We start from the raw sequence: 20455 nt of genomic DNA on the forward strand, positions 1-20455 counted from the left end.
ATGTGGTCTAACACGCTCCAACACGCTACCATGTGGTCTAACACGCTACCATATGGTCTAACACACTCCCATGTGGTCTAACCCGATCCTATGTGGTCTAACACACTCCCATGTGGTCTAACACGCTCCCATGTGGTCTAACCCGCTACCATGTGGTCTAACACGCTCTCCCATGTGGTCTAACCTGCTCGCATGTGGTCTAACACGCTCCAACACGCTACCATGTGGTCTAACACGCTACCATGTGGTCTAACACGCTCCCATGTGGTCTAACCCGCTCCCATGTGGTCTAACACGCTCCCATGTGGTCTAACCCGCTCCCATGTTCAGATCGCAGCGTCACATGACGTCCACATTCAGACCGTTCTTTGGCAGATTTTTGGCCCCGTCCCTGAAACACAAGTCTCTATAAAAAGACTTCAAACTGATGTTTTTCATTCCTCTAAAACCAGTGGAGAAACTTGGAGAACATTCTGGAAGGAGCTCGTGTCCAGGAGCCGGCTCAGAATGAAGCGTGAAACTTGAGCTTGGCAGAGCCTGAGGGCCACGGCCCCGAGGAAACGCACTCATCCTTTGTGAGGCGAAGAGGCCTGACGTGACCCAGCCACGGCCCACAACAGTGGGCCACAACAGTGGGCCAAACAGTGGGCCACAACAATGGGCCACAACAATGGGCCACAACAATGGGCCACAGCAATGGGCCAAACAGCGTGCTTTTAGTGGGCCCGTGGAGTGCAGACAAAGGAGAGACCTCCAGAGTTAAAGGAGACCTCCAGAGTTAAAGGAGACCTCCAGAGTTAAAGGAGACCTCCAGAGTTAAAGGAGACCTCCAGAGTTAAAGGAGACCTCCAGTGTTAAAGGAGACCTCCAGAGTTAAAGGAGACCTCCAGGGTTAAAGGAGACCTCCAGGGTTAAAGGAGACCTCCAGGGTTAAAGGAGACCTCCAGAGTTAAAGGAGACCTCCAGAGTTAAAGGAGACCTCCAGAGTTAAAGGAGACCTCAAGGGTTAAAGGAGACCTCCAGGGTTAAAGGAGACCTCCAGAGTTAAAGGAGACCTCCAGAGTTAAAGGAGACCTCCAGAGTTAAAGGAGACCTCCAGGGTTAGAGGAGACCTCCAGAGTTAAAGGAGACCTCCAGAGTTAAAGGAGACCTCCAGGGTTAAAGGAGACCTCCAGGGTTAAAGGAGACCTCCAGAGTTAAAGGAGACCTCCAGGGTTAAAGGAGACCTCCAGAGTTAAAGGAGACCTCCAGAGTTAAAGGAGACCTCCAGAGTTAAAGGAGACCTCCAGGGTTAAAGGAGACCTCCAGAGTTAAAGGAGACCTCCAGGGTTAAAGGAGACCTCCAGAGTTAAAGGAGACCTCCAGAGTTAAAGGAGACCTCCAGAGTTAAAGGAGACCTCCAGGGTTAAAGGAGACCTCCAGAGTTAAAGGAGACCTCCAGGGTTAAAGGAGACCTCCAGAGTTAAAGGAGACCTCCAGAGTTAAAGGAGACCTCCAGAGTTAAAGGAGACCTCCAGGGTTAAAGGAGACCTCCAGGGTTAAAGGAGACCTCCAGAGTTAAAGGAGACCTCCAGGGTTAAAGGAGACCTACAGGGTTAAAGGAGACCTCCAGAGTTAAAGGAGACCTCCAGTGCTCCAGATATTCCATATGAGGTTCATCAACAGTGAGGATAGTTCCACATCTGTGATGAGCTCTGGAGAAAACTGAGGCTGGTCCAAAGCAGTTTTCATAATTGATCACAAATGAGTGATTTACATGTGTTTATTATATTGACATGAGTGAATTGGCCTATGTCTTGTACAAGAGCTTCAATAAATGTGATATGTACAGGGCCTCCTGCTGGTGCCAGAGTCAGGACTAAACATGGAGCGGCCTCCTGCTGGTGCCAGAGTCAGGACTAAACATGGACCGGCCTCCTGCTGGTGCCAGAGTCAGGACTAAACATGGACCGGCCTCCTGCTGGTGCCAGAGTCAGGACTAAACATGGACCGGCCTCCTGCTGGTGTCCAGAGTCAGGACTAAACATGGACAGGCCTCCTGCTGGTGCTAGAGTCAGGACTAAACATGGACCGGCCTCCTGCTGGTGCCAGAGTCAGGACTAAACATGGACCGGCCTCCTGCTGGTGCCAGAGTCAGGACTAAACATGGACCGGCCTCCTGCTGGTGCCAGAGTCAGGACTAAACATGGACCGGCCTCCTGCTGGTGTCCAGAGTCAGGACTAAACATGGACAGGCCTCCTGCTGGTGCTAGAGTCAGGACTAAACATGGACCGGCCTCCTGCTGGTGCCAGAGTCAGGACTAAACATGGACCGGCCTCCTGCTGGTGCCAGAGTCAGGACTAAACATGGACCGGCCTCCTGCTGGTGCCAGAGTCAGGACTAAACATGGACCGGCCTCCTGCTGGTGCCAGAGTCAGGACTAAACATGGAGCGGCCTCCTGCTGGTGCCAGAGTCAGGACTAAACATGGACCGGCCTCCTGCTGGTGCCAGAGTCAGGACTAAACATGGACCGGCCTCCTGCTGGTGCCAGAGTCAGGACTAAACATGGACCGGCCTCCTGCTGGTGCCAGAGTCAGGACTAAACATGGACCGGCCTCCTGCTGGTGCCAGAGTCAGGACTAAACATGGACCTGCCTCCTGCTGGTGCCAGAGTCTGTTCCTCCTCGGTGGATTCCAGCTGGAGCCATTCTTACCAAATAAGGACAACATGGCACACTTCCTCCCACTCTGTAACAGGAAGTGACCTTGCCGGCTCCGCCCCTTTGGCAGACTTAGCCGGTGACTCGTTTCCTGCCCATCGCCGTGGAGACTGAAAAGAGCAGCTCAGCACAGCTCCAGAAGCAATTAGCCTGGGAAAGTCCAGACACTCTCATTCTGGTCTGAACCTGGAGCTGCAGCCGCACAGTTGCTGCAGCCGCACAGTTGCTGCTCAGAGCAGTTCAGGAAACGCTCCGTCATCGAACTCGCACTTGTGGGACTGTCTTTTCTTTTTTGAGTCTTTTGTGTCTTTTGAAAAGAGAGACTTAAAGCAGGAGCTCTACAATAAAAGATGCAACCATTAAATGTTTCTGTAATAAAAGCACAACATTAGCGTTAGCTTTGAGTCATTAGCACAGCGGCTCACTCCGTTGTGCAAATACTAAATATACAAGTACCACAGACTAAATATACAAGTACCACAGACTAAATATACAAGTACCACTGACTAAATATACAAGTACCACAGACTAAATATACAAGTACCACAGACTAAATATACAAGTACCACAGACTAAATATACAAGTACCACAGACTAAATATACAAGTACCACAGACTAAATATACAAGTACCACAGACTAAATATACAAGTACCACTGACTAAATATACAAGTACCACAGACTAAATATACAAGTACCACAGACTAAATATACAAGTACCACAGACTAAATATACAAGTACCACAGACTAAATATACAAGTACCACAGACTAAATATACAAGTACCACAGACTAAATATACAAGTACCACAGACTAAATATACAAGTACCACAGACTAAATATACAAGTACCACAGACTAAATATACAAGTACCACAGACTAAATATACAAGTACCACAGACTAAATATACAAGTACCACAGACTAAATATACAAGTACCACAGACTAAATATACAAGTACCACAGACTAAATATACAAGTACCACAGACTAAATATACAAGTACCACAGACTAAATATACAAGTACCACAGACTAAATATACAAGTACCACTGACTAAATATACAAGTACCACAGACTAAATATACAAGTACCACAGATAAATATACAAGTACCACAGACTAAATATACAAGTACCACTGACTAAATATACAAGTACCACAGACTAAATATACAAGTACCACAGACTAAATATACAAGTACCACAGACTAAATATACAAGTACCAAAGACTAAATATACAAGTACCACAGACTAAATATACAAGTCCCACAGACTAAATATACAAGTACCACAGACTAAATATACAAGTACCACAGACTAAATATACAAGTACCACAGATAAATATACAAGTACCACAGACTAAATATACAAGTACCACTGACTAAATATACAAGTACCACAGACTAAATATACAAGTACCACAGACTAAATATACAAGTACCACAGACTAAATATACAAGTACCACAGACTAAATATACAAGTACCACTGACTAAATATACAAGTACCACAGACTAAATATACAAGTACCACAGACTAAATATACAAGTACCACTGACTAAATATACAAGTACCACAGACTAAATATACAAGTCCCACAGACACATATACAAGTACCACAGATAAATATACAAGTACCACAGACTAAATATACAAGTACCAAAGACTAAATATACAAGTACCAAAGACTAAATATACAAGTACCACAGACTAAATATACAAGTCCCACAGATAAATATACAAGTACCACAGACTAAATATACAAGTACCACTGACTAAATATACAAGTACCACTGACTAAATATACAAGTACCACAGACTAAATATACAAGTACCACTGACTAAATATACAAGTACCACAGACTAAATATACAAGTACCACAGACTAAATATACAGGTACCACAGACTAAATATACAAGTACCACAGACTAAATATACAAGTACCACAGACTAAATATACAAGTACCACTGACTAAATATACAAGTACCACTGACTAAATATACAAGTACCACAGACTAAATATACAAGTACCAAAGACTAAATATACAAGTACCACAGACTAAATATACAAGTACCACTGACTAAATATACAGGTACCACAGACTAAATATACAAGTACCACAGACTAAATATACAAGTACCACAGACTAAATGTACAAGTACCACAGACTAAATATACAAGTACCACTGACTAAATATACAAGTACCACAGACTAAATATACAAGTACCAAAGACTAAATATACAAGTACCAAAGACTAAATATACAAGTACCACAGACTAAATATACAAGTCCCACAGACTAAATATACAAGTACCACAGACTAAATATACAAGTACCACTGACTAAATATACAGGTACCACAGACTAAATATACAAGTACCACAGACTAAATATACAGGTACCACAGACTAAATATACAAGTACCACAGACTAAATATACAAGTACCACAGACTAAATATACAAGTACCACTGACTAAATATACAAGTACCACAGACTAAATATACAAGTACCAAAGACTAAATATACAAGTACCAAAGACTAAATATACAAGTACCACAGACTAAATATACAAGTCCCACAGATAAATATACAAGTACCACAGACTAAATATACAAGTACCACTGACTAAATATACAAGTACCACTGACTAAATATACAAGTACCACAGACTAAATATACAAGTACCACTGACTAAATATACAAGTACCACAGACTAAATATACAAGTACCACAGACTAAATATACAGGTACCACAGACTAAATATACAAGTACCACAGACTAAATATACAAGTACCACAGACTAAATATACAAGTACCACTGACTAAATATACAAGTACCACAGACTAAATGTACAAGTACCACAGACTAAATATACAAGTACCACTGACTAAATGTACAAGTACCACAGACTAAATATACAAGTACCACTGACTAAATATACAAGTACCACAGACTAAATATACAAGTACCAAAGACTAAATATACAAGTACCAAAGACTAAATATACAAGTACCACAGACTAAATATACAAGTCCCACAGACTAAATATACAAGTACCACAGACTAAATATACAAGTACCACTGACTAAATATACAGGTACCACAGACTAAATATACAAGTACCACAGACTAAATATACAGGTACCACAGACTAAATATACAAGTACCACAGACTAAATATACAAGTACCACTGACTAAATATACAAGTACCACAGACTAAATATACAAGTACCACTGACTAAATATACAAGTACCACAGACTAAATATACAAGTACCACAGACTAAATATACAAGTACCACAGACTAAATATACAAGTACCACAGACTAAATATACAAGTACCACAGACTAAATATACAAGTACCACTGACTAAATATACAAGTACCACAGACTAAATATACAAGTACCACAGACTAAATATACAAGTACCACAGACTAAATATACAAGTACCACAGACTAAATATACAAGTACCACAGACTAAATATACAAGTACCACAGACTAAATATACAAGTACCACTGACTAAATATACAAGTACCACAGACTAAATATACAAGTACCACAGATAAATATACAAGTACCACAGACTAAATATACAAGTACCACTGACTAAATATACAAGTACCACAGACTAAATATACAAGTACCACAGACTAAATATACAAGTACCACAGACTAAATATACAAGTACCAAAGACTAAATATACAAGTACCACAGACTAAATATACAAGTCCCACAGACTAAATATACAAGTACCACAGACTAAATATACAAGTACCACAGACTAAATATACAAGTACCACAGATAAATATACAAGTACCACAGACTAAATATACAAGTACCACTGACTAAATATACAAGTACCACAGACTAAATATACAAGTACCACAGACTAAATATACAAGTACCACAGACTAAATATACAAGTACCACAGACTAAATATACAAGTACCACTGACTAAATATACAAGTACCACAGACTAAATATACAAGTACCACAGACTAAATATACAAGTACCACTGACTAAATATACAAGTACCACAGACTAAATATACAAGTCCCACAGACACATATACAAGTACCACAGATAAATATACAAGTACCACAGACTAAATATACAAGTACCAAAGACTAAATATACAAGTACCAAAGACTAAATATACAAGTACCACAGACTAAATATACAAGTCCCACAGATAAATATACAAGTACCACAGACTAAATATACAAGTACCACTGACTAAATATACAAGTACCACTGACTAAATATACAAGTACCACAGACTAAATATACAAGTACCACTGACTAAATATACAAGTACCACAGACTAAATATACAAGTACCACAGACTAAATATACAGGTACCACAGACTAAATATACAAGTACCACAGACTAAATATACAAGTACCACAGACTAAATATACAAGTACCACTGACTAAATATACAAGTACCACTGACTAAATATACAAGTACCACAGACTAAATATACAAGTACCAAAGACTAAATATACAAGTACCACAGACTAAATATACAAGTACCACTGACTAAATATACAGGTACCACAGACTAAATATACAAGTACCACAGACTAAATATACAAGTACCACAGACTAAATGTACAAGTACCACAGACTAAATATACAAGTACCACTGACTAAATATACAAGTACCACAGACTAAATATACAAGTACCAAAGACTAAATATACAAGTACCAAAGACTAAATATACAAGTACCACAGACTAAATATACAAGTCCCACAGACTAAATATACAAGTACCACAGACTAAATATACAAGTACCACTGACTAAATATACAGGTACCACAGACTAAATATACAAGTACCACAGACTAAATATACAGGTACCACAGACTAAATATACAAGTACCACAGACTAAATATACAAGTACCACAGACTAAATATACAAGTACCACTGACTAAATATACAAGTACCACAGACTAAATATACAAGTACCAAAGACTAAATATACAAGTACCAAAGACTAAATATACAAGTACCACAGACTAAATATACAAGTCCCACAGATAAATATACAAGTACCACAGACTAAATATACAAGTACCACTGACTAAATATACAAGTACCACTGACTAAATATACAAGTACCACAGACTAAATATACAAGTACCACTGACTAAATATACAAGTACCACAGACTAAATATACAAGTACCACAGACTAAATATACAGGTACCACAGACTAAATATACAAGTACCACAGACTAAATATACAAGTACCACAGACTAAATATACAAGTACCACTGACTAAATATACAAGTACCACTGACTAAATATACAAGTACCACAGACTAAATATACAAGTACCAAAGACTAAATATACAAGTACCACAGACTAAATATACAAGTACCACTGACTAAATATACAGGTACCACAGACTAAATATACAAGTACCACAGACTAAATATACAAGTACCACAGACTAAATATACAAGTACCACAGACTAAATATACAAGTACCACTGACTAAATATACAAGTACCACAGACTAAATATACAAGTACCAAAGACTAAATATACAAGTACCACAGACTAAATATACAAGTACCACAGACTAAATATACAAGTACCACAGACTGAATATACAAGTACCACTGACTAAATATACAAGTACCACAGACTAAATATACAAGTACCACAGACTAAATATACAAGTACCACAGACTAAATATACAAGTACCACAGACTAAATATACAAGTACCACTGACTAAATATACAAGTACCACAGACTAAATATACAAGTACCACAGACTAAATATACAGGTACCACAGACTAAATATACAAGTACCACAGACTAAATATACAAGTACCACAGACTAAATATACAAGTACCACTGACTAAATATACAAGTACCACAGACTAAATATACAAGTACCACAGACTAAATATACAAGTACCACTGACTAAATATACAAGTCCCACAGACACATATACAAGTACCACAGACTGAATATACAAGTACCACAGATAAATATACAAGTACCACAGACTAAATATACAAGTATCACAGACTAAATATACAAGTACCACAGATAAATATACAAGTACCACTGACTAAATATACAGGTACCACAGATAAATATACAAGTATCACAGACTAAATATACAAGTACCACAGACTAAATATACAAGTACCACTGACTAAATATACAAGTACCACAGACTGAATATACAAGTACCACAGACTAAATATACAAGTACCACAGACTAAATATACAAGTACCACAGACAAGTACCACAGACTAAATATACAAGTACCACAGACTGAATATACAAGTACCACAGACTAAATATACAAGTCCCACAGACACATATACAAGTACCACAGATAAATATACAAGTACCACAGACTAAATATACAAGTACCACTGACTAAATATACAAGTACCACAGACTAAATATACAGGTACCACAGATAAATATACAAGTACCACAGACTAAATATACAAGTACCACAGACTAAATATACAAGTACCACTGACTAAATATACAAGTACCACAGACTAAATATACAAGTACCACAGACTAAATATACAAGTACCACAGACTAAATATACAAGTACCACTGACTAAATATACAGGTACCACAGACTAAATATACAAGTACCACAGACTAAATATACAAGTACCACAGACTGAATATACAAGTACCACAGACTGAATATACAAGTACCACAGACTAAATATACAAGTACCACAGACTAAATATACAAGTACCACAGACTAAATATACAAGTACCACAGACTAAATATACAGGTACCACAGACTAAATATACAAGTACCACAGACTAAATATACAAGTACCACAGACTAAATATACAAGTACCAAAGACTAAATATACAGGTACCACAGACTAAATATACAAGTACCACAGACTAAATATACAGGTACCACAGACTAAATATACAAGTACCACAGACTAAATATACAAGTACCACAGACTAAATATGCAAGTACCACAGAGTAAATATACAAGTACCACAGACTAAATATACAAGTACCACAGAGTACCACAGACTAAATATACAAGTACCACAGACTAAATATACAAGTACCACAGACTAAATATACAAGTACCACAGACTTTGTTGACCATTTACTCCATTTGCAGAGCTTCTGAGAATGTGTCCCCATGGTAACTACACACAAACATCCAGAGTACTACCGACTACTTCATCAAACTGTCAGCGTGTATCATACCCCCGGGCTGATGGATCACATGATCACATGCACCAGGGAGAACTTTTAGACCCACCAAAATAAAAGTTAAAAATGAACCTTTTTGTGATGTTATGACAGTTTGTTGAGCTCGCCTCTCCATAGACCCGGTGTCTAAAGGTCTAAAGCGGGACTAAAGTGGGTCTAAATTTGGTCTAAAGTGGGACTAAAGCAGGACTAAAGCAGGATAAAAGCAGGATAAGATAAGGGCTAAAACGGGACTAAAACGGGACTAAAACGGGACTAAACCAGTATTTAAACAGGAAAAAAAAAACAGGACTAAAATCATAAGAGATAATATCATCTGAATATAATTATCTGGAAACTCAGAACAATCATAGAGAAATCCACTTTGGTTCGTCTGGCGCGACCCTCAGAAGTAAAGGCTCTTCAGTGGTTTTATCAGAAGTAACTCCACTTCCTGCACTTTGAGGTCTGTAATGCAGTTTTCCAGCCCCGCCCTTCTCCTTTTGTGCTTCTGGGCAGAGGAGGAACTGCTGCCCTCAGCATCGAGCGGGCCGGCCCAGAAAGAAATACACTTAGTGCCAGAGCTTAGCGTAGCACTGCGGACTCCAGTCGTCATGGTAGCACCTGGTCCACGTTTGGAGGGGAGGGCAGTTTTTGGTGCAGAACTTATAAAGGGAAGGCTTCCTCAGCTCTTGTGCTGCGGGACAAGACTGTAAACCAGCTGAAACTATAGATGTATCAATAAAAGGCCTGCTCCTCCTGTCACCACCAGCAAATCACAGTCTGACACCTTTGCTTCTCGACCAATCATACGCACTCTTTCCAGATATGCTGCAGACCAATCAGTCTCCTCAGGCTCTCTGTTGCTCCAGAGTTCCTCCCACTTTCCCCAGCAACAATATCCAATTTTTTAGGCCGTGTGATGTCTCTTTCTCCCTTTAGGGGGCGCTGCTGTTTGAGACGCCGTCACTGCTCTAGTGATGACGGAACCTTAGATGCCACAGCCCTGACCAGTCCAGGCCCGGTCCAGGCCCAGTCCAGGCCTGGTCCAGGCCCGGTCCAGGCCCAGTTCAGGCCCAGTCCAGGCCCGGTCCAGGCCCGGTCCAGGCTCGGTCCAGGCTCGGTCCAGGCTCGGTCCAGGCCCGGTCCAGGCCCGGTCCATGCCCTGTCCAGGCCCGGTCCATGCCCTGTCCAGGCTCGGTCCAGGCCCTGTCCAGGCTCGGTCCAGGCTCGGTCCAGGCTCGGTCCAGGCCCTGTCCAGGCTCGGTCCAGGCCCGGTCCAGGCTCGGTCCAGGCCCGGTCCAGGCCCGGTCCAGGCCCGGTCCAGGCTCGGTCCAGGCCCAGTGGCATGAGAGTTGTGTGGTCCTCTGACCGCCTTTTATTGTTTTGTATAATAGAAAATATATTGTATATTTTATATCTTATATTGTTTTTAATTAGATTGTATATGATTTGTACGAATTTATTTATTCAGTTTAATTTTTTTAACATACTTTACTTGTGCTTGTTTGTACTCTGTGCAGCATTTTGGAGATATTTTGTTGGTAAAATGTGCTATACAAAAAAGTTGGATTGGACATGTGCACAACCAGCCCCACATGTGCACAACCTGCCCCACATGTGCACAACCACAACCTGCCCCACATGTGCACAGCCAGCACCACATGTGCACAGCCACAACCTGCCCCACATGTGCACAGCCAGCACCACATGTGCACAGCCACAACCTGCCCCACATGTGCACAGCCAGCACCACATGTGCACAGCCACAACCTGCCCCACATGTGCACAGCCAGCACATGTGCACAACCTGCCCCACATGTGCAAAACCAGCCCCACATGTGCAAAACCAGCCCCACATGTGCACAACCACAACCTGCCCCACATGTGCACAGCCAGGACCACAGGTGCACAGCCACAACCTGCCCCACATGTGCACAGCCAGCACCACATGTGCACAACCTGCCCCACGTGTGCAAACCAGCCCCACATGTGCACAGCCAGCCCCACATGTGCACAACCTGCCCCACATGTGCACAACCTGCCCCACATGTGCACAACCAGCCCCACATGTGCACAACCTGCCCCACATGTGCACAGCCAGCCCCACATGTGCACAGCCAGCCCCACATGTGCACAACCTGCCCCACATGTGCACAACCAGCCCCACATGTGCACAACCTGCCCCACATGTGCACAACTAGCCCCACATGTGCACAACCACAACCAGCCCCACATGTGCACAACCTGCCCCACATGTGCACAACCAGCACCAAATGTGCACAACCTGCCCCACATGTGCACAACCACAACCAGCCCCACATGTGGACTACCACAACCAGCCCCACATGTGCACAACCAGCCCCACATGTGCACAACCTGCCCCGCATGTGCACAACCACAACCAGCCCCACATGTGCACAACCTGCCCAACATGTGCACAACCAGGTGGCTCAGCGTGGCTCACTTCATGATCACTTCATAGTCTTGGTCCATTTGCAAACCAATCCTGATTCCAATCCAAGTGTGAATGACCCCTGACCCTAAGGCCTGAGGGGCGTGTACCAGTCCAGACGTGGCATATGTATGTAAGTAGTATGATGGTAGTATGTTGTAGTAAGTAGTATGATGGTAGTATGTAGTAGTAAGTAGTATTATGTAGTATGTAGTAGTAAGTAGTATGATGTAGTATGTAGTAGTAAGTGGTATGATAGTAGTATGATGGTAGTATGTTGTAGTAAGTAGGATGATGGGAGTATGTAGTAGTAAGTAGTATGATGGTAGTATGTAGTAGTAAGTAGTATGATGTAGTATGTAGTAGTAAGTAGTATGATGGTAGTATGTTGTAGTAAGTAGTATGATGGTAGTATGTAGTAGTAAGTAGTATGATGGTAGTATGTAGTAGTAAGTAGTATGATGGTAGTATGTTGTAGTAAGTAGTATGATGGTAGTATGCAGTACTAAGTAGTATGATGGTAGTATGATGGTAGTATGTAGTAGTAAGTAGTATGATGGTAGTATGTAGTAGTAAGTAGTATGATGGTAGTATGTAGTAGTAAGTAGTATGATGGTAGTATGTAGTAGTAAGTAGTATGATGGTAGTATGCAGTACTAAGTAGTATGATGGTAGTATGATGGTAGTATGTAGTAGTAAGTAGTATGATGGTAGTATGATGGTAGTATGTTGTAGTAAGTAGTATGATGGTAGTATGTAGTAGTAAGTAGTATGATGGTAGTATGTAGTAGTAAGTAGTATGATGGTAGTATGTAGTAGTAAGTAGTATGATGGTAGTATGATGGTAGTATGTAGTAGTAAGTAGTATGATGGTAGTATGATGGTAGTATGTAGTAGTAAGTAGTATGATGGTAGTATGATGGTAGTAAGTAGTATGATGGTAGTATGTTGTAGTAAGTAGTATGATGGTAGTATGTAGTAGTAAGTAGTATGATGGTAGTATGTAGTAGTAAGTAGTATGATGGTAGTATGTTGTAGTAAGTAGTATGATGGTAGTATGCAGTACTAAGTAGTATGATGGTAGTATGATGGTAGTATGTAGTAGTAAGTAGTATGATGGTAGTGTGATGGTAGTATGTTGTAGTAAGTAGTATGATGGTAGTATGTTGTAGTAAGTAGTATGATGGTAGTATGTAGTAGTAAGTAGTATGATGGTAGTATGTAGTAGTAAGTAGTATGATGGTAGTATGTAGTAGTAAGTAGTATGATGGTAGTATGCAGTACTAAGTAGTATGATGGTAGTATGATGGTAGTATGTAGTAGTAAGTAGTATGATGGTAGTATGATGGTAGTATGTTGTAGTAAGTAGTATGATGGTAGTATGATGGTAGTATGTAGTAGTAAGTAGTATGATGGTAGTATGTAGTAGTAAGTAGTATGATGGTAGTATGATGGTAGTATGTTGTAGTAAGTAGTATGATGGTAGTATGATGGTAGTATGTAGTAGTAAGTAGTATGATGGTAGTATGTTGTAGTAAGTAGTATGATGGTAGTATGTAGTAGTAAGTAGTATGATGGTAGTATGTAGTAGTAAGTAGTATGATGGTAGTATGATGGTAGTATGTAGTAGTAAGTAGTATGATGGTAGTATGATGGTAGTATGTAGTAGTAAGTAGTATGATGGTAGTATGTAGTATGATGGTAGTACGTAGTAGTATGATGGTAGTATGTAGTAGTAAGTAGTATGATGGTAGTATGATGGTAGTATGTAGTAGTAAGTAGTATGATGGTAGTATGTAGTATGATGGTAGTATGTAGTATGATGGTAGTATGTAGTAGTAAGTAGTATGATGGTAGTATGTTGTAGTAAGTAGTATGATGGTAGTATGCAGTACTAAGTAGTATGATGGTAGTATGATGGTAGTGTGATGGTAGTATGTTGTAGTAAGTAGTATGATGGTAGTACGTAGTAGTATGATGGTAGTATGTAGTAGTAAGTAGTATGATGGTAGTATGTAGTAGTAAGTAGTATGTAGTAGTATGTAGTAGTAAGTAGTATGATGGTAGTATGATGGTAGTATGATGGTAGTATGTAGTAGTAAGTAGTATGATGGTAGTATGATGGTAGTATGTAGTAGTAAGTAGTATGATGGTAGTATGTAGTATGATGGTAGTATGTAGTAGTAAGTAGTATGATGGTAGTATGTAGTAGTTTGTAGTAGTAAGTAGTATGATGGTAGTATGATGGTAGTATGTAGTAGTAAGTAGTATGATAGTAGTATGATGGTAGTATGATGGTAGTATGTAGTAGTATGTAGTAGTCCTCACCATGTTGGGTGTGGTGTGCGCTCTGCCCCAGGACTGGGAGGTGACCGGTGCATGGGGGATGGTCCGGCCCTGGGAGGACTCTGGACTCTGGGAGCGCTTGGCTCGGCGGGCCCCTGCAGGATCTTCAGGGTCTTTAGTGTGGTTGATCCTCCGCATATACACCTGACACACAGAACACAGGGTTTGACCTGTAATGACCTGTAATGACCTGTAATGACCTGTAATGACCTGTAATGACCTGTACAGTGAGTCATAAACAGAGCAGCACATATGCGTCTGGTGTTTGAGTCTGTGACAGTTTGCTGCATGTCCTCTCTTCTCTCATGCCCATTGCACACTAAACCGTCCTGTCAAGTAAAGACTTTATCTGAGGATTTTCCTTCTGATTATCTTTTATGAATTTACAGTAAACAGAGGAATGTTGTATAGCAACAACTAACTATAGATTTAGACTCCCAATGAAATGAGTCTGGGATTTATGGCCTTTTTATTCTTTCCATTTTGTTTCAAATTTAGTTTCAATGTAAACACATAAAACATAAATTAAAGAACACGACAGAAAGTCAACAAATAATAAGACATTCAAAAGTAAAACTAAAATGAAAGCACATCTCCAGTGTCAAAAAGGTCAATTTCCAAATGATGTCCGAATCTCCCAAAGTCACTAGGACAGGCTCCGGTCACTGGGATTGGCTCCGGTCACTGGGACTGGCTCCGGTCACTGGGACAGGCTTCGGTCACTGGGATGGGCTCCAGGCTCCGGTCACTGGGATAGGCTCCGGTCACTGGGAAGGCTGCGGTCACTGGGATTGGCTCCGGTCACTGGGACAGGCTCCGGTCACTGGGATAGGCTCCGGTCACTGGGACAGGCTTCGGTCAATGGGATGGGCTCCAGGCTCCGGTCACTGGGATAGGCTCCGGTCACTGGGATTGGCTCCGGTCACTGGGACAGGCTCCGGTCACTGGGATAGGCTCCGGTCACTGGGATTGGCTCCTAACCCTTTATAGTAAAGTCAATAGGGCGAGCTCCTCTTTAAAGCTCATAACACATAAATGTGCCAACTTCCAGCCACAATCAACCATTTTCCTATGGGCTTGTATAGTTTATTGTAAATTGGTTTAGTATAGGCTTATTTTTACTTTACTTTACTGTAATTTTAATTCAATAGATTTTGTATTTCAGCAAATGCTCTACAAGTCTAACGATCACACTGAATTCCACCCTGTCCTGCACTTTGCAAGTTCTGCTTAAAACAAAACCAGTTTCATAATGTGAGAGAGGTGTTTGCTAAAGTTGGCTGTGCCATGAGGGGCCACAGGGGCCACAGTGTAGGGGCCCTCAATTTAACGATTTCCTTAATTTTCACATTGTTGATTATTAAAACACAAAGTCATTGAATGCATTAGATGTATTGGCCAGCCCTACTCCAAAGACCTCATTGGCCTCCAAGCGGCACTGGATCCATGTGAAGTCAGAGTTTAGCATTAGTTCCTTTTATTTTGTAGACCATATGAGTTAGGCCTGTTTGCTGTGACCCGAGCCAACATGTTTCAAGTGGGTTGGTCGGTAAATTCAATTTTTTTTTAACATTGAAGGCAAAAAAAAAAGATCCAAATTTTGCCATTTTTTGACTCGGAGTGACCGCCAAGGGTCAGGCTTCAACAGTCCAGGGGTCAGGCTTCAACAGTCCAGGGGTCAGAGGCTTCAACAGTCCAGGGGTCAGGCTTCAACAGTCCAGGGGTCAGGCTTCAACAGTCCAGGGGTCAGAGGCTTCAACAGTCCAGGGGTCAGGCTTCAACAGTCCAGGGGTCAGGCTTCAACAGTCCAGGGGTCAGAGGCTTCAACAGTCCAGGGGTCAGAGGCTTCAACCCGATCGGGAGACTAAATCTCACGATTTTAAGATATTTCAATCGACCTTTTGTACGCCGCTATCCTTTATTTTGGTAGCGAAGGCGAGCGGGGGGAACATGCGGGGGACATGGGCGCCACCATGTTTGTTGTGATGACACTGCTGGGCGTGTTTCAATCCCAGAATGCATTGCGTAAGTCAAATTTCACACCTTGATAGAGCGTGACATGTACTATGGACACTTCAGTGGCGCCGACAGTGGCAAACCAACTTGTAAAAGGCAATATAACGACACCTATGGGCATTCTGTTTAATACAGAAGCGAATGGAGGACTAAATATAAAGTCGCACATGTGTTGCGCAGTGCGTGATCAGTCCTTTGGGATGAATGATAGGTTTACCAGAGTGATGAAAATATTCAACACTGCGGTTTAGGAAAGACCGGTCGGTGTGTCAGTGAAATAATTGAAAAATAAAAGATTTTGACGTTTTTTCAACAAAATGCTGATACCTTTTTCCCAGTCGGCTAGTTTCATACCGGGTCGGTCGGGTTACGGCAAACAGACATATTGTTTTGCTCAGCCTTATTACAATTCAATCTAAATAAATTTCCAATATTTTCTCTTTGAAACATCATTTTACAACATGTTTAAAATATAAAAGCAATTTTTGCATAATCTATATCTAAGGTGTCTTTGTGGTCTCACCTCAGCAGGAGACGGTTTGCCTGTCCTCTGCAGCGCGTCCTCCGTATCCACAGTAGTCGCTCGATACGCCCTCCAAGTCGCCACTTCAGCCTCATCCTCAGACCCTCCATCCGCCATCCCTCTGATCCCACCCCTCACGCTCGCGACCGCGCCCTCCTCTGCTAACCCCGCCCCCCTGTTTCTCCAGGTGCTCCTCACGGTCACGTTCTTCATGTCAGGCGCACCGTCCTCGTTGGAGATCTGGCTCGTTCTCCTCCAACTCGTGACGGCAGCTGTACTGTTGCTGCTCTCGAACACAGACTCGGGGTCAGTGAAGTCCGCTGCGGCGCTGTCCATGGACTGGAGGCTGAAGGTGTTGCGTTGATAGCACCTGTGGCTGGTGGTGGTGGAAGCGTGGTGTGGTTTGTATCCAGAAGAAGTGTCGGGTTCCTCACAGTCTTGGTCCAGGCTGGTGCGTAGGGTGAGGTCACTCTTGGGGATGGAGATCTCGTACGGTACTGAGATGCTGCCGTGATGGTCGCTGCTGGCGCCTGGGAATGTCAATATACAGACAACCATCAACGAGAGCAAGAAAGAGCAACCACTGTGTAAACATAATGGTCCTCAGACTTTTCCCACAAAGATTTAAAGCTCCTGCTTTGTTCAGGTTGTTGAAAACATTTAAATCTAGGGGTTATGAATTTTAAGCTACTTCTATAGTTTCTTGTCATAAATGTAAGAAACAAATGTTTCTGAACTTTTTGGAGTTAACGTAAAAATAAATCAGACATAGAATCAGATAAACAACATGGTGCATGTAGGTGCTACTTAAAAGGGCTGATCTTTATGTCTCTGTGGAATAAAAATGCACAAGAAAAATGCACTTGAAATGTATGGATGAAGTGGATTTAATGATAAATAACGATAAGATGTTTTTATGTGCAATTTGGACAATGCTGTTTTCCAGGTGAAAGCAAAGAGAAAGCAAACTGACCAAAAAAACTAAAATTCATCAAAAAGGTCTCACCTTTGTTGCTTACTGGTGTAAACAGCAAGAATGTAGCATGTTCTAATGGTAAGTCACCCTAACATAGAGCTGAGTTCTAATGAAAGTAGCAGTTTCATGAGCTCCAAGAAAAACACCCTTAGCAAGCTTTTTTGACATAAAAAAACAACTAGAGCAATTAGCAACTGACTTATTTGTTCCCTATTTAGTGTAGATAGAGAATATTTAGGAATTAAGTGTATTATTATATTAAAATCATTGAAGAGAAAGATTCAGTTGTAGTCATCTGCCTAAAAGCGATGCTGAAAACTTATCCCTGCATTTGTAACGTCTAGATTAGACTGTAACTCCTGCTCACAGCAGGTCCTAAAAGCTCCATAATCCAATACCTCCAAGATGCTATAGAGGTCATTCACGTGACGTCACACGACCGCCCCCCATGCTTCCCCCACGCTCCTCCAGGCCCTTTTGGCCATGTTGGCCGTCCTCAGTGCGTGTCCCTTATACAAGCCCATTCTATACCACAGTCTGTCTGCTTCGATTTACAATAAAACACGGCTCAAAGAGGCCCAAAACTTCATTAATGATATCGCACTCTTTACTATAATCACAATGGTGAAGGTTTATGTGGCAGTTGATGCAGCAACTGGGAAGATAAACGGAGAGAAGTTCTATCCGATACCGAGAAACCCGGAAATAAGAGCGCGATGGACTTAGAATCGGTCACTCACTCGCGCGGCGGAGCTGACATCTGTTCAGCCCCGTGGAGGTGACTGAACCCGGCGTATGCAGACTGTCACGCACCGCTGCCTGCGCTGGAACTCCGGAGAATAAACGCTGTAGAATAACATCAGTTTTCTTCAGGCGTTGACCCTTTGTTCAAAATGTGGACTTGTGAACCATGGGACCAGTGGGCTTGGAGAAATCTGGAAGAGTCGGTGATTTAGGCATAAAATATGGATCTGAGTTGATTGATCGCAGCTTTTCTAAATATGGACCTCTGTGTAGCTCATCCAAGGAGTTTGTGGACTCTGAAAGCTCTGGAGCCTCCATCATTTACGTTTGAGATCACTTTCCACACTCTATCAGTGCAAAGGAACGCAACAAGTGATGGCCAAGGGGGCGGCAACATATGATAAGGGGGCGGCAACGTATGACAAGGGGGCGGCAACGTATGACAAGGGGGCGGCAACGTATGACAAGGGGGCGGCAACGTATGACAACGTATGACAAGGGGGCGGCAACGTATGACAAGGGGGCGGCAACGTATGACAAGGGGGCGGCAACGTATGACAAAATCACAAAACTACGTGATCGGTCATACGTTGCCGCCCCCTTGTCATACGTTGCCGCCCCCTTGGTTCACAAGTCCTAATTTTGAACAAAGGGTCAACGCCTGAAAAAAACTGATGTCAATTCTACAGCGTTAATTCTCCGGAGCTCCAGCGCAGGCAGCGGTGCGTGAGGCTGCACGCCCGGGGTTCAGTCACCTACACCGGGCTGAACAGCTGTCAGCTCCGCCGCGAGTGAGTGACCGATAGAACTTAGGATCAACAAAGTGTCTACGCGATGTTAATTCTGATGTTAATTCTACAGCGTGCGCAGAACAGATATAGATTTATAGACTTTTATATATATATATATTTCCGGGTTTCTCGGTATCAGATCAGATAGAACTTCTCTCCGTTTATCTTCCCGGTTGCTGCATCAACTGCGACATAAACCTTCACCATTGTGATTATAGTAAAGAGTGCGATATCATTAATGAAGTTTTGGGCCTCTTTGAGCCGTGTTTCATTGTAAATCGAAGCAGACAGACTGTGGTATAGAATGGGCTTGTATAAGGGACACGCACAGACGACGGACAACATGGCCAAAAGGGCCTGGAGGAGCCTGGGGGAAGCATGGGGGGCGGTCGTGTGACGTCACGTGAGGGAACCATATCATCCAAACAGAGCACTCTCAAAATGCTGGCCTTCTGGTGGTCCCAAGAGTCTCTAAAAGCACAGTAGGAGGTAGAGCCGTCTGGTGGTCCCAAGAGTCTCTAAAAGCACAGTAGGAGGTAGAGCCTTCTGGTGGTCCCAAGAGTCTCTAAAAGCTCAGTAGGAGGTGGAGCCTTCTGGTGGTCCCAATAGTCTCTAAAAGCACAGTAGGAGGTAGAGCCTTCTGGTGG

The 20455-nt window shown here is 42.1% G+C and overlaps 1 protein-coding gene across 1 annotated transcript in view; it reads right to left on the reverse strand.

Moving 5' to 3' along the window:
• Nucleotides 1-20455, reverse strand: part of luzp1 (leucine zipper protein 1) — a 53730-nt gene that overhangs the window by 8017 nt on the left and 25258 nt on the right. Inside the window, exons 4-5 of the mRNA XM_072457283.1 lie at nucleotides 17298-17827; nucleotides 14741-14902 (exon numbers count right to left, since the gene is read on the reverse strand). Coding sequence (XP_072313384.1) covers nucleotides 14741-14902; nucleotides 17298-17827 — 692 coding nt within the window. The remainder of the gene's footprint in view (nucleotides 1-14740; nucleotides 14903-17297; nucleotides 17828-20455) is intronic.

The sequence above is a fragment of the Eucyclogobius newberryi genome, unplaced genomic scaffold, assembly GCF_026437365.1.
Source record: "Eucyclogobius newberryi isolate DKJ021-1_F unplaced genomic scaffold, fEucNew1.0.hap1 SCAF_21, whole genome shotgun sequence".
NCBI lineage: Eukaryota > Metazoa > Chordata > Actinopteri > Gobiiformes > Gobiidae > Eucyclogobius > Eucyclogobius newberryi.